At 67.5% G+C, this 24,582-nt stretch overlaps 1 protein-coding gene across 4 annotated transcripts in view; it reads right to left on the reverse strand.

The window, feature by feature from the left end:
* The window catches only part of RYR1 (ryanodine receptor 1), a 108,580-nt gene that overhangs the window by 49,930 nt on the left and 34,068 nt on the right, over window positions 1-24,582 (reverse strand). For all 4 annotated transcript variants that reach the window (XM_050928319.1, XM_050928318.1, XM_050928317.1 and 1 more), the window contains 22 exons: window positions 22,535-22,743; window positions 21,356-21,723; window positions 20,936-21,065; window positions 20,192-20,352; window positions 19,682-19,847; window positions 19,462-19,548; window positions 18,263-18,489; window positions 16,856-17,648; window positions 14,662-14,862; window positions 13,237-13,348; window positions 11,992-12,138; window positions 10,900-11,173; window positions 9,180-9,294; window positions 6,647-6,779; window positions 6,265-6,359; window positions 5,800-5,935; window positions 4,538-4,724; window positions 3,742-3,853; window positions 3,542-3,662; window positions 2,019-2,188; window positions 1,428-1,648; window positions 736-826 (listed from right to left, as the gene is read on the reverse strand). In XM_050928319.1, coding sequence (XP_050784276.1) covers window positions 736-826; window positions 1,428-1,648; window positions 2,019-2,188; window positions 3,542-3,662; window positions 3,742-3,853; window positions 4,538-4,724; window positions 5,800-5,935; window positions 6,265-6,359; window positions 6,647-6,779; window positions 9,180-9,294; window positions 10,900-11,173; window positions 11,992-12,138; window positions 13,237-13,348; window positions 14,662-14,862; window positions 16,856-17,648; window positions 18,263-18,489; window positions 19,462-19,548; window positions 19,682-19,847; window positions 20,192-20,352; window positions 20,936-21,065; window positions 21,356-21,723; window positions 22,535-22,743 — 4,256 coding nt within the window. The remainder of the gene's footprint in view (window positions 1-735; window positions 827-1,427; window positions 1,649-2,018; window positions 2,189-3,541; window positions 3,663-3,741; window positions 3,854-4,537; window positions 4,725-5,799; window positions 5,936-6,264; window positions 6,360-6,646; window positions 6,780-9,179; window positions 9,295-10,899; window positions 11,174-11,991; window positions 12,139-13,236; window positions 13,349-14,661; window positions 14,863-16,855; window positions 17,649-18,262; window positions 18,490-19,461; window positions 19,549-19,681; window positions 19,848-20,191; window positions 20,353-20,935; window positions 21,066-21,355; window positions 21,724-22,534; window positions 22,744-24,582) is intronic.

Raw genomic sequence — 24,582 nt, forward strand, 5'->3', positions numbered from 1 at the left:
GATGGCGTCACTCTCTGCTGCGGTGTGAGCTCACTGGGCACACCCCAGCACGTTCCAGGGCCCCGTGGCCCAGCTGGCCCTGCAGAGGTGCGTTCTGGGGGCTGCGTGTTCCAGGGCCCCACGGCCCGGCTGGCCCTGCAGAGGTACGTTCCACTTCCCCGCGACCCGGCCAGCCCCACAGAGGCGCATCCCAGAGCCCCGCGACCCGGCTGACCCCACAGAGGCGCGTTCCACGTCCCCACGACCCGGCCAGCCCCACAGAGGCGCATCCCAGGGCCCCGTGACCTGGCTGACCCCACAGAGGTGCGTTCCATGTCCCTGTGACCCGGCCAGCCCCACAGAGGCACGTTCCATGGCCCCGCGACCCAGCCAGCCCCACAGAGGCGCATCCCAGGGTCCCGCGACCCAGCCGACCCCGCAGAGGCGCGTTCTGGGGCCACGCAGCCTGGCCAGCTGCCACCACCCAGCACATTGCATGGCACACGCTAGCGCAGCCCCCCTGCGTTGCATTTCTGGCAGCATGTCAGCCCTGCCCCCTCTGGCCCGGCGTGCGCCAGAACAGCCCAACCCTGCCCCCCAGACAGCAGCTGTTCCGCTGTGCCCGGGCCCACCCCCCAAGCAGTGGCCGCGCCCCCCGCCTGGTGTTCTCTACCACCGAGCAGCAAGCCGGCGCACGGCCCGCGCAGCAGCCCCATGTTTCCCCACCCCCCCACATACCCTGCCTTCAGCCCTCACCTTCAGGGGCATCTTGGCAAACTCGTTGAGGATGGGCACGTCGAAGACCAGCCGGCGCAGCAGGTGCTGCAGCATGGAGGGCCGGATGTACCTGGGGGGAGAGAGCCGCTCTCACAATGGGACAGGCTGCTTGAGACACTGGGGAGGGGGAATGAACCTGCAGAACCCCCCGCTGCAGAGTATCCCCAAGGCAAATGGCAGTGCCTGTTTGGTGTCTCTCAGTCCTCAGGCTTCAGGGCGGGAGCTGACCAGCGGCTGGGGGTCAGGAAGGCCCTCCCTGCTGGGACAGCTGGGGATGCCCCGAGCAGGGCTGGCAGCCCAGTACAGCCTCCGCCGTGGATGGGGGGCTCAACACCTGGCATCGGTTGGAGCCGGGGCCTCAGGACCACAGACCCAGCTGGTTCCACTCAGAGCCAGTGGCCCCTAGCAAGGGAAGGCCTAGTGTCCCACGGCCCCAGCTGGGTCCAGCAAAATCAGGACAGGGGCATCCTGATGGGGGTCTAAGGGGCCAGGCCCTGTGTCCTGAGGGGGGCCCCTGGGGCCAGGCCTTGTGTCCTGAGGATGCTCTGTGGGGTCAGGCCCTGTGTCCCGAGGGAGCCCCAGGAACCAGGCCCCGTGTCCTGAGGATGCTCTGTAGGGTCAGGCCCCGTGTCCCGAGGGGGGCCCCAGCCCCAGGGCTCGCCGGGCCGTACCGGCACAGGGCCATGAGACACTCCTCGATGACGTCGCGCTGGGCCTTGGTGAGGGAGCGCCCGCGGGAGAGCCGGTAGATGGTGTGCAGCATGGAGTCCACCATGATGGCGCGGTGCTCGGTGCCCGCGAAGAGGGGCGCGCACTTGGTGACGAGGGGCAGCACGGCGCAGCACAGGTACCGGTTCAGGGCCAGCGCCATCTCCGTGGTGCTGAACGCCGCCTGGGGGGAGGCAGGTTACAGCGGAGAAGGGGCTTGGGGAGGATCCCAGCCAGCTGCCCCACGGCCCCAACCCTAGATGGTGGTGGCGGGATCCCAGCTGGCTGCCCCACGGCCCTGCCTCCAGGTGGTGGTGGGGGGGATCCCAGTCAGCTGCCCCACGGTCCCAACCCCAGGCTGTGTGGGGGGATCCTGGCCAACTACCCCACAGCCCTGCCCCCAGGCAGTGGCAGGGGGATCCTGGTCGGCTGCCCCACGGCCCTGGCCCCAGGTAGTGGGGGGGAGATCCTGGCTGGCTGCCCCACGGCCCTGGCCCCAGGCAGTGGGGGGGGGGGGATCCCAGCCGGCTGCCCCATGGCCCTGCCCCACTCACGGTGTCGAGCGAGGCGGCGGCCCGCATGTCGGGCAGGAAGCCGACCTCCAGCACGTGCAGCAGGAAGTCCTGGCTCTCGATGCCGTAGACGCGGTCCAGGAACAGCACTATGGGGGCCTTGTGATCCGGTACGAAGCTGGCCGACATCCGGGGCTCCACCACGTTCCCGTCTGGGGGGAGACACCGGCTCAGCCCTGCCCCTCCCGGCCCCCCAAACACAGGAGTCTCCAGGGTCCCGCTTGGGAAGAAAGAGGCTCAGCCTCCTTGGTCTCTTGGCGGAGACTCCGAATATCAGCCCCTCACCCCCAGCCAGCTGGTCCTGGGCCTGCCCACCCTGTGCCCTGTTCCCCATTCCTGCCCCCTGAGCCAGCCAGTCCCAACCCCGCCCCGGGCCAGACCAGAGTCAGTGCTCCCCAAGGGCCATTCCCCGCCCCCCTAAGCCAGCCAGCCCCCCACCTCAGGTCGATGGCTGCCGCCTCCCAGAGGGGAAAGACCCCTGGTCCCCTAAACCAGCCAGCCCCCCACCCCAGGTCGATGGCTGCCGCCTCCCAGAGGGGAAAGGCCCCTGGTCCCCTGAACCAGCCAGTTCCCGCCTGGAGCCAGCCCCCAGAGGGGAGAGGCACCAGATCCCCCGAACCAGCCAGCCCCCTGCCCAGGGCTGATGGGCGCCACCCCCCAGAGGGGAAAGACCCCGGAGCCCCCCAAACCAGCCAGCCAGTCCGCACCCGGGGCCAATGGGAGCTGTACCCCAGAAAGACCCCGAGTCTCCCCAAACAAGCCAGCCCCCCGCCCAAGGCTGATGGGCACCGCCCCCCAGAGGGGAAAGGCCCCAGGTCCCCCCGAATCAGCCAGACCCCACTCAGTGCTGATGGGCACCGCCCCCCAGAGGGGAAAGGTCCTGGGTCCCCCCGAACAAGCCAGCCCCCCACCCAGGGCTGACAGGCACTGCTCCCCAGAGGGGAAAGGCCCCAGGTCCCCCCGAACCAGCCAGCCCCCTGCCCAGGGCTGATGGGCACCGCCCCCCAGAGGGGAAAGGCCCCAGGTCCCCCCAAACCAGCCAGCCCCACACCCAGGGCTGATGGGCACGGCCCCCCAGAGGGGAAAGGCCCCAAGTCCCCCCGAACCAGCCAGGCCCCCGCCCAGGGTTGATGGGCACAGCCCCTCAGAGGGGAAAGGCCCCAGGTCCCCCCGAACCAGCCAGGCCCCCGCCCAGGGTTGATGGGCACAACCCCCCAGAGGGGAAAGGCCCCAGGTCCCCCCGAACCAGCCAGCCCCCCACCCAGGGCTGACGGGCACCGCCCCCCAGAGGGGAAAGACCCCGGGTCCCCCCGAACCAGCCAGCCCCCCACTCAGGGCTGATGGGCACCGCCCACCAGAGGGGAAAGGCCCCAGGTCCTCCCGAACCAGCCAGCCCCCCGCCAGGGCTCATGGGCACCACACCCCAGAGGGGAAAGCCCCTAGGTCCCCCTGAACCAGCCAGCCCCCCACCCAGGGCTGATAGGCACCGCACCCCAGAGGCGTACCTTTGCCAAAGGCAGGGATCTGCAGCGGGAGGCTGATGATGCCGACGAGGTCGTCCAGGGGCACCAGGGAGCGCAGGATGGCCCGGATCCGCAGCGCCTCGCCTTTCCCGGCCTGAATCAGCTGTGGGCAGAGAGCGCAGGCGTCATCCATCTGGCACCCTGCCCCCCCAGCCCTCCCCCGCCCCCACCCAGGTGCTTACGTGCATCTCGGGGGCACAGCGCCCCAGCAGGTCGATCAGCGCTGCGTAGAAGGACATGATGGCGTTGCCCAGGTGCACCCGGTTCTCCTCGTGCGTCTCCTCCCCCCCGAACCTGCCGGGGCACAGAAAGCATGAGTGGGGGGGAGCGGGGATCCTGCCCCACACCAGCCCCCACCAAGGAGGGACAGCGCGTTGCTGGGCTGGGCACATGGGGTCCTGGAGCGTTGGCGTGGGCGGAGGCCAGGGTTGGGGGCGGGCAGAGAAGACACGAATGCTGGAGGACACCCACGTGGGTTGGTGCGTGGGGGGTCCGGGGAGGGGAGGGTGGGTAAGACTGAGGGGGGCACAGGAAGAGGGGAGCGTGCAGGGCTGGCGGTGTGACCGTGGAAGGGATGGGTCAATCTCACCATGGGGGGGCGGAGCGGGATGACACGCAGTGCAGCCCCCGTGGAGTGGCGCTCTGCAAGGCAGCGTTCGCCCTGATGTGTGTAGCTGGTGGGGGACACGGGGAGGGCACACACAGACACCCTCTGCACACGCGGAGTGTGAGGTACACACCACGGCACGCACACACACACTGCCCATGTGCTCATAGCTACACACCTGCATGCCCACAAACATGTACTGTGCACCAACCGTGCAAACACACACAGCTTCACACCCAGAACACATGGCGTCCACCACGGTCTATGCACCCCCGCAGCACAGCACAGAGCTCTGGTGCCCGCGGCATGGCCCTTGTTCGCATGCACGAACACACTCGACGCTGCCCGTGCAAATTCACGCCCGCACGCACAGCTCCCGCCGACGGTCCTTCTTCACGGTGGGCCCGTCCCGGGCCGGGTCCTCCGAGATCTTGATGGCCTCTTCGATAGCGGCCAGCAGCCCGCTGCCGCCCTCACCGCGCAGGGCGGGCCCGAAGCACTCGGGCCGGCGGATCAGCAGCCGCACCACCACGTTGGCGTTTTCCTCCACGCTCTCGCCTGCAGGGGCGGGAGGGCACCGCGCTCAGACCCAGAGCGCCCTGCCTCCCTGCTGGGTGCAGGAAGGGGGAGCCCTGACCCGGGGGGGAGACCCGGCTGGGACCTCTTGGTGCCAAGGGAGGGGGAGAGGTAACAGGGGACGGGAGGGCTGGCACCTCCCAGGGCTCTTCAATCCAAGCCAGGCTCACCTAGCAAGAGACGTGTTCCCGCCCTGCGCTGAGCCGCGGTGTGTGTGTGGGGGGCCTTTGCCCCACGATCTGCCTTGCCCCAAGCCGGGGGGGAGTCTTTTGTCCCACGACCCTCCCTGCCCCGAGCTGGGGGGGTGTCTTTGCCCCATGACCTGCTCTGCCTCAAGCCGGGGGCGGTCTTTGCACCACGACCCACCCTGCACTGAGCTGTGGGGGGGTCTTTGCACCAGGACCCGCCATGCACTGAGCTGGGGGGGGTCTTTGCCCCATGACCTGCTCTGCCTCAAGCTGGGGGCGGTCTTTGCACCACGACCCACCCTGCATCGAGCCGGAGGGGCGGTCTTTGCACCATGACCCACCCTGCACCGAGCTGGGGAGGGTCTTTGCACCAGGACCTGCCCTGCACCGAGCTGGGGAGGGGGTCTTTGCATCAGGACCCGCCATGCACCGAGCTGGGGGAGGGGGTGTCTTTGCACCACAACCCGCCATGCACCGAGCTGGGTGGGGTGTCTTTGCACCAGGACCTGCCCTGTACCGAGCTGGGGGGGTGTCTTTGCACCACGATCCACCCTGCACCGAGCTGGGGGGGGTCTTTGCACCAGGACCCGCCATGCACCGAGCCTGGGGGGGTGTCTTTGCACCAGGACCTGCCATGCACCGAGCTGGGAGGGGGGTCTTTGCACCAGGACCTGCCCTGTACCGAGCCGGTGGGGGGTGTCTTTGCACCACGACCTACCCTGCACCGAGCTGGGAGGGGGGTCTTTGCACCACAACCCGCCCTGCACCGAGCCGGGGGGGGGATCTTTGCACCAGGACCTGCACTGCACCGAGCCGGGGGGCTCTGCATACAGGGACGCCCCCCATCCCTGCCGTGCCCCGTCGCTCACCATTGACGAAGACGGCAAAGCGCAGGAAGTCCAGGTAGCGCTCCCCCCCGCAGGGGTTCCAGCCGATGTCGGGGTAGCCCTTGGCCAGCAGCATGGGGCAGCTCTGCAGGCCGCAGCTCGCCAGGTACATCACCACCTGGAGGGGGAGAGAACACGCAGACCGTGTCGGGGGGGGGTACTTGTCCTCCCAAAGCAGCCAAGCAGTGGGGGTCGCAGGGAAAGGGCCAGCGGGCTGACGGTGCTTGGTGAAACGATGCCCATTTACACCAGCTGGGATCTGGCCCCAAACATGTCCCCGTCCCCCACCTCCGACAAACCTCCCCCCACACACGCATCCCCCTCACCCCCACCAGCCCGGTCAGTTTCACCCTCCCTCCCTGGTCAGTTGCGCTCTGTACCCTACCCTGCAAACCCCTCACCCCCCCTCCCCACAGGCCCCCCGCCCCGCCCCGCCTCGTCCCCCACCTTCTCCAGGTCCTGCTCCTGCAGCGCCAGCGCCAGCTCGTTGTTGTCGATGACGGAGGCAGCAGCCACATCCAGGGGAGTGGATCCCCGCATGCCTAGGGGAGAAGAGGGGCCCGCCCAGGGGAGGGCAGAGGGGTTAGCACCTGAGGGCTCAGGAAGGGGGCCGGGCGTGACCAGGGCAGCGTGCGAGGAGCTGCCTGGTGTTTGCACACGTGTGTGTGTGTGTGTGTGCGCGCGCGCGCATGTCATGCTGCCCCCTGCTGGAGGGGCTCAGTCCCGCTCTGGGTGTGTGTGTGTCCCTGCTGCCCCCTGCTGGATGAGATCGCACCCCACCAGCTGTGTGTCCTGAGCCCCGTACTGCCAGCGGCTGTGGGGCGCTCACCCAGCCCGATGCCGCTGTTCTCCAGCAGGTAGCTGAGGTGGTCGAACATGGAGCGCTGGTTCTGGCGGCTGATACGGCAGAAGTAGCAGAGGAAGCGGCAGCAGTTGGTGACCATCTTAGGGAAGCGAATCTCCTGGGGGGAGAGGGGGGCAACAGGGCATTGGAGATGCCAGTAAATCCCCACCCCCCCATCCCTGCTCAGCCAACTCCCACCTCCCCCCTCTGCTCTGGGGCAACAGGCCCTTCTCCCACCCTCCCCCTATTTCCACCCGCTGCCAGGGCCGGAGTCTCCTCCTCTGCAGCTCTCACAGCTGGGGGAGGGGAGGGGTCTCTCTCCTCCCTGCCCCCTCTGCCCCTGCAGCAGCAACCCCATCTCCAGGCCACTCTGCCACCCCTCACAATGGGGGCACAAGAGCTTCCTCCCTCTGAGCCTCCTCCCCTCTGCGCCGCCCCAGAGGCAGCTGCATCTCAGCACCAAGTGAGGGAGCCCTGTATAAACATCCCCTGCGCCTCGCCCCAGAGGTGGCTGCATCTCAGCACCAAGTGAGGGGGCCCTGTATAAACAGCCCCTGCGCCTCGCCCCAGAGGCGGCTGCATCTCAGCACCAAGTGAGGAGGCCATGTATAAACAGCCCCCGTGCCCCGCCCCAGAGGTGGCTGCATCTCAGCACCAAGTGAGGAGGCCATGTATAAACAGCCCCTGCGCCCCGCCCCAGAGGTGGCTGCATCTCAGCACCAAGTGAGGGGGCCCTGTATAAACAGCCCCTGTGCCTTGCCCCAGAGGCGGCTGCATCTCAGCACCAAGTGAGGGGGCCCTGTATAAACAGCCCCTGCGCCTCACCCCAGAGGCAGCTGCATCTCAGCACCAAGTGAGGGGGCCCTGTATAAACAGCCCCTGCGCCTCACCCCAGAGGCAGCTGCATCTCAGCACCAAGTGAGGGGGCCCTGTATAAACAGCCCCTGCGCCTCACCCCAGAGGCGGCTGCATCTCAGCACCAAGTGAGGGGGCCCTGTATAAACAGCCCCTTCGCCCCACCCCAGAGGCAGGTGTCTTTGGTTACTGAATACAACTTGGTGCATCATGTGCGGTCAGTGTTAAATAACTCCCATTCGTTGCATTTCTTTAAGGCCGGGGGTTTTCTGCACCCGTCTCAGTTCTTTGCAATGCTTGGCTCAGCGGTTTCTGAGCTACGCCCCACACAGCCTAGGTATTCAAGGGGGGATCCTGGACATCCAACCCCAACACACACTTCCCTTCCCCCCACAATCGGACACTGCTCAGAGGGAGCAGGGAGGCGTGGGGCAGGCCCTATGGCAGAGCTGGGGGTGGGGAGCCCAGGACTGGGAAAGCAGGGGGCTATGGATCGGGGGTGGTGGTGCTGGCAGCAAGGCAGGGGGACCCCAAGGCTATGGGGAGGGGTGCTGGCAGTGAAGTAGGGAGACCCCAGGGCCAGGGGATGCCAGTGGTGAGAGGATCCCAGGGCCAGGGGATGCAGGGCATGGGGCTCCGGCAGAGCAGGGGGACCCCAGGGCCAGGAGATGCCAGTGGTGAGAGGACCCCAGGGCCAGGGGATGCAAGGCATGGGGCTCCGGCAGAGCAGGGGGACCCCAGTGGTGAGAGAACCCCAGGGCCAGGGGATGCAGGGCATGGGGCCCCAGTAGAGCAGGGAGACCCCAGGGCCAGGGGATGCAGGGCATGGGGCTCTGGCAGAGCACGGGGACCCCAGGACCAGGGGATGCCAGTGGTGAGAGGACCCCAGGGCCAGGGGATGCAGGGCATGGGGCTCCGGCAGAGCAGGGGGACCCCAGGGCCAGGGGATGCCAGTGGTGAGAGGACCCCAGGGCCAGGGGATGCAAGGCATGGGGCTCCGGCAGAGCAGGGGGACCCCAGTGGTGAGAGAACCCCAGGGCCAGGGGATGCAGGGCATGGGGCCCCAGTAGAGCAGGGAGACCCCAGGGCCAGGGGATGCAGGGCATGGGGCTCTGGCAGAGCAGGGGGACCCCAGGGCCAGGGGATGCCAGTGGTGAGAGGACCCCAGGGCCAGGGGATGCAGGGCATGGGGCTCCAGCAGAGCAGGGGGACCCCAGGACCAGGGGATGCTGGTGGCGAGAGGACTCCAGGGGATGCAGGGCATGGGGCTCCAGCAGAGCAGGGGGACCCCAGGGCCAGGGGATGCAGGGCATGGGGCTCCAGCAGAGCAGGGGGACCCCAGGACCAGGGGATGCCAGTGGTGAGAGGACCCCAGGGCCAGGGGATGCAGGGCATGGGGCTCCAGCAGAGCAGGGGGACCCCAGGACCAGGGGATGCCGGTGGCGAGAGGACCCCAGGGGATGCAGGGCATGGGGCCCCAGTAGAGCAGGGAGACCCCAGGGCCAGGGGATGCAGGGCATGGGGCTCCGGCAGAGCAGGGGGACCCCAATGCCAGGGCTGGCTGTTCTCTGAAAGGATCTGCTCTAGGAACTGTTTGGGGGCAGGTCTCTGGCCTGGGTTATCCAAGGGGTCCCGCTAGGACCTGGGGTGAAGTCGAGCTCACCTTGGACTCGCCCCCTCCCAGCACGTTGACCATGACCTCCATGACCGTCTCGTGCATGCCCAGCGCTCGCATCAGGTTGGGGTGCTGGTAGAAGACTTTGTTGTTCATGATGTTTCTGTGGAGGGAGAAGAGGACCGGGGGGGATATGGACCCTGCAGAGGGGGCAGCACCAGGCTGGGCTTTAGCCACGGGCTCTTGCCCTGCTGGGGGCTGAGTCACTGGTGAAGGGTGTGTGTGTGTGGGGGGGTGTCCTGGCACACGCCTCACCCCGCCCCCCACTGGCCTCTCATGATCAGGAGCTGGGAAGTGTGGGGCAGGCCCTATGGCAGAGATGGGGGTGGGGAGCCCAGCGCTGGGCAAGCAGGGGGCTGTGGATCAGGGGTGGGGGGTGTGGACAGCGAGGGGACCCCAGGCCGTGAGGGTGGGGCAGGCAGCTAGGGGACCCCATGGCTGGTGGGGGGCAGGCGGCGAGGGGACCCCAGGGCCTGGGGGCAGGCGGCTAGGGGACCCCATGGCCGGTGGGGGGCAGGCAGCTAGGGGACCCCAGGCTGGGGGGGCAGGCGGCGAGGGGGACCCCAGGGCCAGGGGGCAGGCGACGAGGGAACCCCAGGGCCTGGGGGCAGGCGGCGAGGGAACCCCATGGCTGGTGGGGGGCAGGCAGCTAGGGGACCCCAGGCTGGGGGGGCAGGCAGCTAGGGGACCCCAGGCTGGGGGGGCAGGCGGTGAGGGGGACCCCAGGGCCAGGGGGCAGGCGGCGAGGGAACCCCAGGGCCTGGGGGCAGGCGGCGAGGGGACCCCATGGCTGGTGGGGGGCAGGCAGCTAGGGGACCCCAGGCTGGGGGGGCAGGTGGTGAGGGGGACCCCAGGGCCAGGGGGCGAGGGGGACCCCAGGCTGGGGGGGGCAGGCAGCGAGGGGGACTCCAGGCTGGGGGGGGCAGGCGGCAAGGGGGACCCCAGGGCCAGGGGGCAGGCAGGTGGCGAGGGGGATCCCAGGGCCAGGGGGCAGGCGGCGAGGGGGACCCCAGGGCCAGGGGGCAGGCAGGTGGCGAGGGGGATCCCAGGGCCAGGGGGCAGGCGGCGAGGGGAACCCAGGCTGGGGGGGAGCAGGCAGCGAGGGGGACCCCAGGGCCAGGGGGCAGGCGGCGAGGGGACCCCAGGCTGTGGGGGGCAGGCGGCGAGGGGGACCCCAGGGCTGGTGGGGGGCAGGCGGCAAGGGGACCCCAGGGCCAGGGGGCAGGCAGGCGGCGAGGGGGACCCCAGGGCCAGGGGGCAGGCGGCGAGGGGACCCCAGGGCTGGTGGGGGGCAGGCAGCGAGGGGACCCCAGGGCTGGTGGGGGGCAGGCAGCGAGGGGGACCCCAGGCTGGGGGGGGCAGGCGGCAAGGGGACCCCAGGGCCAGGGGGCAGGCAGGTGGCGAGGGGGACCCCAGGGCCAGGGGGCAGGCGGCGAGGGGGACCCCAGGGCCAGGGGGCAGGCGGCGAGGGGACCCCAGGGCCAGGGGGCAGGCGGCGAGGGGGACCCCAGGCTGGGGGGGGCAGGCGGCGAGGGGGACCCCAGGGCCAGGGGGCAGGCGGCGAGGGGGACCCCAGGGCCAGGGGGCAGGCAGGCGGCGAGGGGGACCCCAGGGCCAGGGGGCAGGCAGCTAGGGGACCCCAGGCTGGGGGGGGCAGGCGGCGAGGGGACCCCAGGGCCAGGGGGCAGGCAGGCGGCGAGGGGGATACCCGATGCTCTGGATCATGAGGGTCTCCTCTTCCGGGCCCATCTGCACGATGAGCAGCGAGCGGATCTGGCCCAGGCTCTCGAGCAGGCTCATGGCGTCGCCCACGGACACGGCGTTGATGGTGTAGGCCCGGGGCAGGGCGCGCAGCAGCTCCCCGATGGCGTCGTACTGCCGGTGCAGCAGGCTGAACATGACGCGCACCAGCGCCGGGCTCTGGATGAAGGACTCCTGCGCCCAGTGCACCATGGTGTGGGAGATCAGCTCCTGCAGCGTGCCTGGGGGGGGGCGGGGGGCGGGGGTCAGTGCCAGGCCATGGGGGAGCAGGGGGCAGTGCCAGGCCATGGGGGTCAGCGCCAGGCCACGGGGGGGCAGTGCCAGGCCGCTGGGGGGTGGGGGGCAGCGCCAGGCCATGTGGGGGGTAGGGGGCAGTGCCAGGCCAGGGGGCTCAGCGCCAGGCCATGGGGGTCAGCGCCAGGCCACGGGGAGGGCAGTTCCAGTCCGCTGGGGGGCGGGAGTCAACACCAGGCCATTGGGGGGCAAAGGGCAGTGCCAGGCCATGGGGGGGGCAGGGGGAAGTGCCAGATAGCTGGGGCACATGGGGTGGTGCCGGGAGCAGCGGCAGCACCATGGGGCCTGCACACCAAGACTGGGGCATTATAGGACCCAGAGCTCAGGGGCCCTCTGCAATGGGGGGCCTACAACAAGAGGCTTGGAGGTCACTGGGGTCCCTTCCCCCCAGCGTGACACCCCTGCACGGGGGGCAGGGCATACCTGGCACCACCCCACCCTCAGAAGGGTTGCCATAGGTACCAGCCCCCAAACTTTCCCGCAGCCAGCCCCCCGGTTCCCCACTCCAGCCAGGCCCCCAGCTCCCCTCCCCAGCCAGCCCCCTAGCCACAGAGGGGATGCCATAGGTACCACCCCCTGGCTTTCCCCTCGGCAGCCCCCCAGGTCCCCATCCCAGCCAGGCCCCCATCTCCCCTCCCCAGCCAGCCCCCCGGCCACTGCCCCCCAGCCAGCACTCAGGCTCCCTCCCCAGCCAGGCCCCCATCTCCCCTCCCCAGCCAGCCCCCTCGGCTCCTGCCCGGCTCACTGGGCGCTGGCTCCTCCTCGGGGGGCAGTTCCTCCTCCTGCTCCTTCTTCTTCCGGAAGCTCAGCACCTTCTCCACCAGGGTCCTGAGCCGGTGCTGCAGGGACGTGTCCTCCTCCTCCTCCTCCTCCCCCCCTTCGGCCTCAATGCCTGGGGGGACACAGCACGAATGAGCCCTGGGGCAGGGGAGGGACACCTGGCAGGACGGGGCGCAGGGCACTGGGGACACACGGCGGGATGGGGCCCTGGGCACTGGGGGTGGGGGGGTGTGTGACGAAGTGGGACTGTTCTTAACGGGAGGTTTTAATACTGTAGGGGTGCCTCAGTTTCCCCTATGCATTTCTTAAGTCTCTAGGGGGTGGAATAAGGGGGTGTAATTGTGGCAAAGCAAAGGGTCAGTGCACATAAATGGCCGACACTCTGTCTCCTGGCAGCTAATGGCCAGGCCCTTCCCTCCTGCAAGGAGATAGCTGAAGGTGTCAGAGAACGAAGGAATCAGGTGACCTCCTGGCCCGGAGAGGGACAAAGCCCAGAGAGGAGGCGCTGGAGGGGGTTCCAGTTTGGGGCTGGCTGGGGATGGGAAGTGAGGGCGGACGTGGGTGTCCGGCTTGCTGCCCCCCGGGATGGACCCAGCTGAGGGGTCCCGTTCTCTGTACCTACAAGCTCTGTTTTAGACCCTGTTCCTGTCATCGAATAAACCTCTGTGTTACTGGCTGGCTGAGAGTCACGTCTGACTGCAAAGTGGGGGGGCAGGACGTGGTGGCTTCCCCAGGACCCTGCTGGGGCCGGCTCGCTCAGGGAAGCGCACAGAGGGGCAGAGGATGCTGAATACTCCAAGGAGAGACCCAGGAGGTGAAGCTGTGGGAGCTTCTTGCCCTGCAGACAGTCTGCTCCAAGGGAGAGGAGGCTCCCCAAAGTCCTGCCTGGCTTGGTGGGGAGCAGTTCCAGAGCATTGCCCGGGGACTCTGTGACAGGGGACACCTGGTGGGATGGGTACCTCGGCACTGGGGGTGGGGGGGACACCCTGAGGGATGGGTTCCTGGGCACTAGGGGTGGGGGGACACCCAGCGGGACAGGGCCTTGGGGGTGGGGGGACACCCAGCGGGACGGGGCCCTGGGCACTGGGGGTGGGGGTCACCTGGCGGGACGGGGCCCTGGGCACTAGGGGTGGGGGGACACCCGGCGGGACGGGGCCCTGGGCACTGGGGGTGGGGGGACACCTGCGGGACGCGGTGTGGGGCCCCTCACCGCAGTGGCTCAGCAGGTCGGTGTGGAAATCCAGCAGCTCGTCGCGGATGTCCTCGGGCACCGGGCACTCCTCCTCATCCGCCCCATGCTTGAAATGCAGCAGCATGTTGATCTGGGGGGCAAGACAGTGAGGGGCAGGGAGCATGGGGGGAAGGGGAGGATGAGCAGGAAGGGGCCAGGACTGGACCTGCTGCTGTTCCAGCTCCTGGTCCCTTTGCCCCATAGCTGGTCCAGTCCCTGCTCCCCTCCCAACTCTTCCCCCGCGTCCCTGCCCCACGGACATCCCGGGGTTGGCCAGCAGCTGGGTGGTGTGCCAGGGCTGGGCGGGGTGCCGGTCAGTGTGCCGGGGCCGGGTGGTGCCAGGTAGTGTGCCAGGGCTGTGCAGGGTGCCAGTCGGTGTGCCGTGACCGGGTGGTGCCAGGCAGTGTGCCGGGGCCGGGCGGTGTGCCGGGGCCAGGCAGTGCCAGGCAGTGTGCCGGTTGGTGTGCCAGGGCCAGCCGGTGCCAGGCAGTGTGCTGGGCCGGGCAGGGTGCCTGGGCTGGGTGGTGCCAGGCAGTGTGCCAGGGCCAGGGCAGTGCCAGGCGGTGTGCCGGGGCTGGTGAGGTGCCAGGCAGTGTGCCGGGGCCGAGGTGGTGCCAGGCGGTGTGCCGGTCAGTGTGCCGGGGCCAGTGAGGTGCCAGGCAGTGTGCCGGGGCAATGCCAGGCAGTGTGCCAGGGCTGGTGAGGTACCAGTCAGTGTGCTGGGGCCAGGCAGTGCTAGGCAGTGTGCCAGGGCCGGGCGGGGTGCCGGTCAGTGTGCCGGGGCCAGTGAGGTGCCAGGCGGTGTGCCGGGGCCGGGGCAGTGCCAGGCAGTGTGCCAGGGCCAGGCGGGGTGCCGATCAGTGTGCCGGGGCCAGGGTGGTGCCAGGCGGTGTGCCGGGGCAGTGCCAGGCAGTGTGCCAGGGCCAGACGGGGTGCTGGTCAGTGTGCCGAGCCCGGGGCGGTGCCAGGCGGTGTGCCAGGGCCGGGCGGGGTGCCGGTCAGCGTGCTGGGGTCAGTGAGGTGCCAGGAGGTGTGCTGGGGCCGGGGCAGTGCCAGGCAGTGTGCCGGGGCCGGGCGGGGTGCCGATCAGTGTGCCTGGGCCGGGGGGGGTGCCGATCAGTGTGCCGGGGCCGGGGGGTGCCAGGCGGTGTGCCAGGGCGGTGCCAGGCAGTGTGCCAGGGCCGGGCGGGGTGCCGGTCAGCATGCTGGGGCCAGTGAGGTGCCAGGAGGTGTGCCGGGGCCGGGGCAGTGCCAGGCAGTGTGCCGGGGCCGGGCGGGGTGCCGATCAATCAGTGTGCCAGGGCCAGGGCGGTGCCAGGCGGTGTGCCAGGGCTGGGCGGGGTGCTAGTCAGTGTGCCGGGCCCAGGGCGGTGCCAGGCGGTGTGCCGGAGCCGAGCGCCGTACCTGCTCCTGCGGGGGCGAGCGGAACTCACGGGTGCGCCGGGCGGTCTCGGCGGCCGACATGGTGAAAGCCTGCATGAGGAGCCCGTAGCGCTGGCGCTGGTTGCTCTGGAGCCGGTCCACGTAGCGCTCCGAGAAGGCGATGATCGCCTCCACCCGGTGCTGCAGCTCCCGGTCACAGAAGTACTGCAGCAGATTGCACATCTGGGGGGAGGATGGGCTGTCAGCGCCGGGGGAAGGTGGGGGGCGGGGATATGGCAGGGAAGGACCGACCATCTATGCTGTGGAGAGATGGGGATCCCCCACTCTGTGTCATGGGGAGACTGGGGCAGGGACCCCCCCCACTCTGCACTATGGGGAGAGAGGTGCAGGGACCCCCCACTGCGTGCTATGGGGAGACAGGGGCAGGGACCCTCCGCTCTGTGCCGTGAGAAGAATAGGGGCAGGATCAGGGTTTCCCCACTCTGCACCATGAGGAGACGGGGGATGGAGGCAGCGTCCCTCAACTCTGTGCTATGGGGAGATGAGGGACAGGGACCCCCCACTCTGTGCGGTGAGAAGAAGGGGGACAGGATCAGGGTTCACCCGCTGTGCACCACGAGGAGATGGGGGATGGGGGCAGGGACCCCCCACTCCGCACTGTGAGAAGGACGGGGGCAGGATCAGGGTTCACCCGCTGTGCACCACGAGGAGATGGGGGATGGGGGCAGGGACCCCCCACTCCGCACTGTGAGAAGGACAGGGGCAGGATCAGGGTCCCCCTGCTCTGCACCACGAGGAGATGGGGGACGGGGGCAGGGACCCCCCACTCCACACTGTGAGAAGAACGGGGGCAGGATCAGGGTTCACCCGCTGCACACGAGATGGGGGATGGGGGCAGGGACCCCCCACTCCGCACTGTGAGAAGGACGGGGGCAGGATCAGGGTCCCCCTGCTCTGCACCACGAGGAGATGGGGGATGGGGGCAGGGACCCCCCACTCTGTGCTATGGGGAGATGAGGGACAGGGACCCCCACTCTGCACTGTGAGAAGGACGGGGGCAGGATCAGGGTTCACCCGCTGCACACGAGATGGGGGATGGGGGCAGGGACCCCCCACTCCGCACTGTGAGAAGGATGGGGGCAGGATCAGGGTTCACCCGCTGTGCACCACGAGGAGATGGGGGATGGGGGCAGGGACCCCCCACTCTGTGCTATGGGGAGATGAGGGACAGGGACCCCCCACTCTGCACTGTGAGAAGGACGGGGGCAGGATCAGGGTCCCCCTGCTCTGCACCACGAGGAGATGGGGGATGGGGGCAGGGACCCCCCACTCTGTGCTATGGGGAGATGAGGGACAGGGACCCCCACTCTGCACTGTGAGAAGGACGGGGGCAGGATCAGGGTTCACCCGCTGCACACGAGATGGGGGATGGGGGCAGGGACCCCCCACTCCGCACTGTGAGAAGGATGGGGGCAGGATCAGGGTTCACCCGCTGTGCACGAGATGGGGGATGGGGGCAGGGACCCCCCACTCCGCACTGTGAGAAGGACGGGGGCAGGATCAGGGTTCACCCGCTGTGCACGAGATGGGGGATGGGGGCAGGGACCCCCCACTCTGCACTGTGAGAAGGACGGGGGCAGGATCAGGGTTCACCCGCTGTGCACGAGATGGGGGATGGGGGCAGGGACCCCCCACTCCGCACTGTGAGAAGGACGGGGGCAGGATCAGGGTTCACCCGCTGCGCACCACGAGGAGATGGGGGACGGGGGCAGGGACCCCCCACTCTGTGCTATGGGGAGATGAGGGACAGGGACCCCCCACTCTGCACTGTGAGAAGGACGGGGGCAGGATCAGGGTCCCCCTGCTCTGCACCACGAGGAGATGGGGGACGGGGGCAGGGACCCCCCACTCCGCACTGTGAGAAGGAATGGGGGCAGGATCAGGGTTCACCCACTGTGCACCACGAGGAGATGGGGGATGGGGGCAGGGACCCCCCACTCCGCACTGTGAGAAGGACGGGGGCAGGATCAGGGTTCACCCGCTGTGCACGAGATGGGGGATGGGGGCAGGGACCCCCCACTCTGCACTGTGAGAAGGACGGGGGCAGGATCAGGGTTCACCCGCTGCGCACCACGAGGAGATGGGGGACGGGGGCAGGGACCCCCCACTCCGCACTGTGAGAAGGATGGGGGCAGGATCTCCGCGGGTCTCTCACCTGCAGCTTCACCGACTCGGGCAGCTTCATCTGCAGCAGCCCCTCCTCCAGCCCCTCGGCCTCCTCCTCACCAGCCTTCGCCCCGGCCTTCTCCCCCTCCTCCTCCTCTGGCTTCTCCGCCTCGCCCCGCTCCTCCTCGGCGGGCTCCCCGAAGACGGCCGGCTCGATCATGCGCAGGATGTGCCGCACGTCCTCGTCCCCGAAGACGCCCATGATCAGCAGGGTGGAGACCAGCTTGAGGATGGGCACGAAGTGGAACTGCACGCTGCCCCCCACGGGGTCCCGGCTGTGCTGCCCGCCGTCCTGCACCGCCTCCGTCAGCATGGCCAGTGCCTTCAGCTTCAGCGCCTCCAGAGGCAGCTCGGGGCTCAGCTGGTACCGCTCGGGGCCGGTGCTGACGAAGCAGGGCGGGGCGAAGTGCAGGGGTGGGCGCAGGCAGGTGCTGGTGCCCACGCCGGGCAGGCCAGGCTTCCGGCTGCCCTCGGGGAAGAGCCGGATGCTCTTGGTGGCGTCCGTCATGGGCACGATGAACTCGCTGCTCATGGTGAGCCGGGCCCGCTTGGCCGACTCCAGGTGCATGCTCATAAGCAGGTCGTAGTAGCCGCTGCGCAGCGGGCCGGGCAGGTGGGGGCTCTCGATGGCGTACAGCAGCTGGGACTCGTCCACGTGGCTGCACAGGGCGTGGGCCACCCGGTTGTTGCCCAGGGCGCACACGGCGCAGTACAGCTGCAGCGAGTGATGCTGGAACGTCAGCAGGGCCAGATGCTCCGACAGTTCCAGGATGTCGATGCACCTACCGGGAATGGGGCTCGCTGGTTAGAGCAGGGGGCTGGGAGCCCGGACTCCTGGGTTCTAACCCAGCTCTGGAAGGGGAGTAGGGTCTAGTGGTTAGAGCGGGGGGGGCTGAGAGCTGGGACTCCTGGGTTCTATCCCAGCTCTGGGAGGGGAGGGGGGTCTAGTAGTTAGAGCAGGGTCGGGGGAGCCAGGACTCCTGGGTTCTGATCCAGGGTCTGACAGTGAGAATGAATCGTCCTTGGAGAAAGTAATTTCCCGCCGCTCTGCGCTTCAGTTTATCGCTTCCTCCACCACTGAGATGCATCCACCTCTGAGCTGGGGCATGGCAGCTGTTTGTCAGCCACGCAGCACACTTCTGGCAGGGAGCCCAGGTGCAGGGGACAGAATGGTCCCTGGAGCGGGGCTTGGGCAAGGAAAGCAGGGCCATTCCCTAGCTTGCGCTGAGATAGCTCCCTAAGTGGACCGGCCACTAGAAATGATACAAGAGGTTAATAGCCTAGTACTGCTACCAGTTCATGGAGTCGGCCCCTCAGCTGCAGGGCTTTAGTACAAGCACAGAGATGGAGGTGACATGGTTCTCCCCAGGGGCCTGTGCCAGGAGGGGGCACTCACCGGCTCTCCTCAGGGATGTGCAAGGCCATCATGACCAGGGGGTCACCGCATTCCACCATCCAGCCGTGCCGGTCACTGATGCGGGCTCTCTCCACGGTCAGGAACTCGTTGGGCACACGGCTCCAGGTCACCGGTGTCAGCATCTGGATGACGAGGCGCGGAGGGCACTGCGGCTCAGGGTTCTTCCGCTCGCTGTGGAACATGGCGGCTGAGAGGGGCATGATGTTCTGCCAGGGCAGAGAGAGGCTGAGAATCAGTGTCTGAGCTGAGAGAGAACCCAGGAGTCCTGGCTCCAGCCCCCCTGCTCTAGCCACTAGACCCCACTCCCCTCCCAGAGCCAGGACAGAACCTAGGAGTCTGAGACCCAATCCCTTGTTCTGACCCACTAGTCCCCACACAGAACAGGCAGCATGATTGCGCTTAAATCTCAAAGCAAATCCCTTCCAGACACTCATTGGCACAACCTGCCCAGCTGTGCCAGGGCGGTGGGGGAGCCCAGCTGTGCCATGGGGCAGGGGCAGGGCAGGTTGGAGGGAGCCCAGCTGTGCCAGGGGGGTGGGGTGGAGGACCCCAGTTGTGCCCTGGGGCGGGGGCAGGGCAGGTAGGAGGGAGCCCAGCTATACCAGGGGCAGGGCAAAGGACCCCAGCTGTGCCAGGGAGTGGGGTGGAGGACTCCAGCTGTGCTGGGGGGTGGGGAGGGACCCTAGCTGTGCCAAGGGTGGGGCAGAGGACTCCAGCTGTGTCATGGAGCAGGGGCAGGGCAGGCTGGAGGAAGCCCAGCTGTGCCAGGCGGCAGGACAAAGGACCCCAGCTGTGCCATGGGGCAGGGGAGCCCAGCTATGCCAGGGCAGGTTGGAGGGAGCCCAGCTGTGCCATGGGGCGGGGGAGCCCAGCTGTGCCAGGATGTGGGGTGGAGGACTCCAGCTGTGGCAGGGGGTGGGGGCAGTGCAAGTTGGAGGGAGCCCAGCTGTGCCAGGGTGTGGGGCAGAGGACTCCAGCTGTGCCAGGGGACGGGGCAGGGCAGGTTGGAGAGATCCCAGCTGTGCCAGGGGGCGGGGGCAGGACAGGTTGGAGGGAGCCCAGCTGTGCCAGGAGGTGGGGTGAAGGACTCCAGCTGTGCCGGGGGTGGGGCAGGGCAGGTTGGAAGGAGCCCAGCTGTGCTGGAGGGTGGGGAGGGGGCACACCAGGGCCGCCCCTACCTTCATCTTGCCCAGCTCGAACTGGACGACATTCTGGCTCGTGGGAAGGACGAAGACGGCCGGGAAGAGTTTGGTGTTCGGCTCCACCTGGACCAACCACAGGGAGTGAGAGACGGCCCGGAGCCAGCGGGTTGGCGGGGCCTGTCCCCTCTAAGGGGTGCCGGGGCTCAGCCCCGCTGGCTCTGGGGGACCCCGGCTGTGCCCCGGGGGGGCAGCTCACCTGGTAGAAGGTGTTGATCTCCTTGCCGTTGGCCATGAAGGTCATGAGCCCCGTGGCCAGGTCGACCAGGCAGCCGAGTACCAGGTCCACGGTGCTGACCCGGGTCTGCTGCCCGCTGCTCACGAACTCCCCGCCCCACACCAGGTAACAATTGCTGCGTTTGATGCTGTTGGGAGAGGGGTGGGCCCGGGGGTAACTGACCCATTCCCCCTGCCCCAGCCACCTACCCCACACCCCCACGGCCCCCTTCCCCTTCCACCTGGGGCCTTTCGTCCACCCCATGACCTCTTGCCCTTCTGCCCCATGGCCTCCCATGACAGGGCCTCCCACCCCACATCCCCATGACACACCCGCTCCTTGGCCCCCACCCAGCCCTCTCCAGTTCAAGACCCCAGAGGGTGGCTGCTCCTTGCAGTGCCCACAGAGGGTCACCCCCTGCTCCCCAATCTGCCCCCCCCCGAGCCCCACGGTGCTGAGCGGCGGAGGCTGGCCGCGGCCAGCCGTCCTCACCTGTCATGGATGTGGCCCTGGTCATCGCCCATGGTGACGGTGACGGTGCGCACCTTGCTCAGGTCGAAGGCCATGTCGTGCTGATGGTAGTCGGGGGTGACCCAGCCCACCCAGACGCAGGTGGGCTCCTGGCCCGCGAAGATCCGCACCGAGTGGTAGTACTGGGGGGCGTGGCAGGGAAAGGGGCCGTCAGCCCGGCTGGCACCAACCTCACAGCCTGAGAGAGGAGAGTCCACGCCCGTCCCCCGCAGAGCCTGCCCCAATGCTACATCGGGGTCAGCACGGACGGGGCAGAGCGCCCCCTGCTGAGCCCCCCACTCCCTGCAGCACAGCGCCCCCTGCTGAGCCCCCCGCTCTCTGCAGCACAGCACCCCCTGCTGAGCCCCCCGCTCCCTGCAGCACAGCGCCCCCTAGCACTGCATCGGGGTCAGCACAGATAGGGGAGAGCACCCGCTGCTGAGCCCCCCACTCCCTGCAGCACAGCGCCCCCTGCTGAGCCCCCCACTCCCTGCAGCACAGCGCCCCCTGCTGAGCCCCCCGCTCTCTGCAGCACAGCGCCCCCTGCTGAGCCCCCCGCTCCCTGCAGCACAGCACCCCCTAGCACTGCATCGGGGTCAGCACAGATAGGGGAGAGCACCCCCTGCTGGGCCCCCCACTCCCAGCAGCGCGGCGCCCCCTGCTGGGCCCCCCGCTCCCAGCAGTGCGGCGCCCCCTAGTGCCACCCCGGCCCACGCGGCCCGGTACCGTGGTGGTGTTCATGATGATCTCGGGGTCGTCGCGGTCGTCAGGCACCACGTCTTCCTCCAGCCGCTGCACGGAGGGCACCACCGGGGGCGGGGTGATGAACGTGGCCTTCTTTGCCTTGAACAGGAAGCTGGGGGTGGACGAAGATGTGGGGAGCCGGGGGTGAGTGCCCACCCCCCTGACACGGCTCAGCCCGGCCAGCCAGGGAACCAGCCTGTGTCCAGTGTGGGCCCAGTTGCTGGGAACTGGGGGGGATGGGCTCCACTCGTTAGAGACCTGGGCTAAGACAGAGGGGAAAGGCCCTGTGCCCCATTCCCTGCCCCCCAATCCCTGTTCTGGAGCTGGATCGGGGCCAGTGCCCCCAGAGCGGAAAGGCCCCATATCCTATTCCCAGCCCCCCCGTCTCCTAGAGGCTCTCACCCCCTCTTGATCTTGCTCTTCTCCGATGCCGCATCCTTCTCATTCTCCGCCCTGGGGGGCTCCTTGGGGGAGGCCAGGGCCCCCGCCTGTTTCTCCTTCTCGGCCTCCTCGGCCTCCTTACGCCCAGCTGACTTCCGGAGCACCTCGAACTCGGAGTCAAGGTCCACGTCCTTGACATCCTCCTCGGGGATGGTGAAGGCGCGGGTGAGGGGCGTGGCCCCTGCCGTGCACTTGAATTTCTCGTGGAACTCCACGGGCATGCTGAGCCGCAGGAAGAGCAGCTCGCTCACAGCGTTCTGCGAGCCGAAGGTCCGGTGCATCAGCTTCAGGCAGGGTGGGTTGTCCACCGTGCCGTCGATGCGCAACACCTGGCCGGGGGGAGCAGAGGAGTCAGGAGGGGACGACCCAGGTCGGGGCACGTGGAGGCAGAGCCTGGTTTGACTTTAACCTGCCGGTCTCTGCGCTACCCTAAGGACATCCTGAGCCAGGGGGATGCTAAACCCCGCCTGGGTGTGGCTGCACGTCCGGGCTGGGTGCACGGGGCCCCGTAGAGCGGGTGGGTCTCCCCTAGGGGCCGGTGGGCAGAGCTGCCAAGGGGAGCAGGCGGGCTGGAGCCAGGGGGCGGGATGTGACCTGCCCTGCGGGAAAGTGGGGGTCCGACCCACGGAAAGATTCCATCAGGAGCCTGTTCCAAAGCTGGGGCCATGGCCCCGACCCTGCAGATCTGGGAGAGGTGGTGCAGGGTGGGGGTCTGGTTTGGAACAGGGGGGCAGGAGTCCCAGAGCAGCCCACAACCTGGCCCCTGCCCGGTCTCAAGAGAGAGGGGCTCACGCTGTAAGCCAGGGAGCCCTTGGTGCCAGCTGGCATGGGGGGGACGGACAACAGGGGGCACTGGGGTTCACAGGGATCCCCTGCAGCAGATATCGGCACTACAGCTCGCCAATGGGCGGCCCGTGAGGTTTGCACATCGAAGGGCACTACTGACGGAGGCAGCAAGCACCCGGTGCACCGGCAGCTCCACCCTCGGCCCTGGGGCAGGGACCCCCTCCCCACTGGGCTCTGGGCTAAGCCCCCCTCCATGGCTCCTCTCTCCCCACTGGGCTCCGGGATGAGCCCCCTGGTGGCTCCCCCCTCCCCATGGGGCTCCGGGCCGACCCCCCCCAGCAGCTGGCCCCTCACCTCGTAGTGGGGGTGCTCGGGGGGGATGGGGGAGAACTGCGGCAGGCTCTTGCTGAACCACATGCTGATGTCGCGTTTCATGTTGATGGCGAAGGGCTCGAATCCCTCCTGCAGCCCACAGATGGGGAAGTACCGCAGGCTGCTGACCTCCTGGCCCAGGTTCAGCCGCCCCACCTGGCCCAGGCCCAGGCTACACACCGGGAGGAAGCCTGCAAGACAGGGCAGGGCCCAGCAGGGTCAGCAGGGCCTAGCACCGCCCCAACTCCCTGGGACAGCACTCCCCCCCTCCCCCAAGGTCGGCATGCCCCCCATGACATTATGAGTGTAATACAATTATCACTGAAAGGTGACAGGGCCAAAAAGAGTTAATTAACTCCCAGACTGACCTGACCCATAGCCGTTAGGAAGATATGTAAATGAACAGAGCTGGGAAATGCAGCCGGCACCGTTAAGAGATGGAAGGGGAGATGTTTGCTCAGGTCTTGTGATGTAAGCAAACAAGTCTTGTCTATTGCTATGACTCTGATTCAAAGATCAGAAAAGGAATACGGCAACTCCTCCTTTAACATCGTCCCGCTGAACGCTGTTTCAGTGTCACGGCCCTGCTCAGGTAGGGAACATGCTCGTTTAAAGTTGTGCAATGATCCCTTATAAAGTCGTTTGGCTGTAAGAGTCTGTGCAGAGCAGCAACGTTACAAGGGAGCACTGCACAAGTTCTGCTTCTCCCCCTCCGTCCCAGAAAGTCCACAGAACTTGGCGAGGGGTGGGGGATGTGACGTGCTCCGGAGAGGAGGTGGAGTGGGAGTGCGAAGAGGTGGGCCTGGACTGTGGACGGGGAAGAGATGGGCCTGGAGCATTCCCAGCAAAGTCCGAGCCTGTTCTTCTCCGGGGAACCTGCCGCTGCTGCAGCTTCCTAGCGTCCTGGCCTGCAGGGGGCTGTGCCTGTGTGGGGTAAGCCGGGGGCACCTCCCAACACAGTACTGTACCGTACAGCATACAGTATAACGCCTTCTGTCTGCCCCAAAAATTCCCTTGGATCCTACCCCCCGCATTAACATTAAATCTTATGGGAAAACTGGATTAGTTTAACATTGTTTCACTTGAAGTTGCATTTTCCAGGACCAGAACTACAACACTCAGTGAGGAGTTACTGTATTAATAGGTAGGAAGACACTTGAGAGAAATAGTGTTATTGTCTCTCTGTCTCTTTGAAGGTTGTGGCAACTTGTAGCTGAACTGTTACTGGATAAATTACCCTGTGCTAATTGCCAGGATGTTTGGGAGAAGGAGTTAAGCCGATTGTTTTCTCAGGCCAAAAGGCTGCTGGAAATGTATAAAAACCCTGGGACATGATCCGGTGTCATCTCAGATCTGCTTTGGGTTTCAAGAGGGGGAAACCTTAAGCCATAAGGATTGAGATCCCGAGTCATTGACTGGAGCCACCCTGAATATGGACATTGGACTATTACCTAAAGACTATTCATAGGCGCCGACTCTGTGGGTGCTCCGGGGCTGGAGCACCCACAGAAAAAAAATTGGTGGGTGCTCAGCACCCACTGGCAGCTCCTCGCCTTGTCCCCCCGCTCCAGCTCACCTCCACCTCCTCCCTGAGCGCGCCGCCACATCCTGCTTCTCCCCCCTCCCTCCCAGCGCTTACGCCGCAAAACAGCTGATTTGCGGGGCAGGGAGGGAGGAGGGGGAACGTGGCGCGCTAGGTGAAGAGGCAGGGCTGGGGCAGGCATTTGGGGAAGGGATCCAATGGGGTTGGGAGGGGGCAGAGTTAGGGCAGGGACTTTCAGGATTGGGTTGGTATGGGGGTGGGGGCAGGCACCCACAGACTCTGGAGAAAGTTGGCGCCTATGGGACTATTTCTAAAAGGACTTTTGGCAACTACAAGCTCATCTCTGCTCTGTATCCGGACCTCAAGAACTGAATTCAAGTCTGTCTAGTGATCTTTTAACCAACACTCTCGCTCTTTTCTTTTATAATACATTTTAGTTTAGTTAACAAGAATCGACTCTAGCGTGTATGTGGGGTAAGGTCTAAGT

The sequence above is a fragment of the Gopherus flavomarginatus genome, chromosome 18, assembly GCF_025201925.1.
Source record: "Gopherus flavomarginatus isolate rGopFla2 chromosome 18, rGopFla2.mat.asm, whole genome shotgun sequence".
NCBI classification, from domain to species: domain Eukaryota; kingdom Metazoa; phylum Chordata; order Testudines; family Testudinidae; genus Gopherus; species Gopherus flavomarginatus.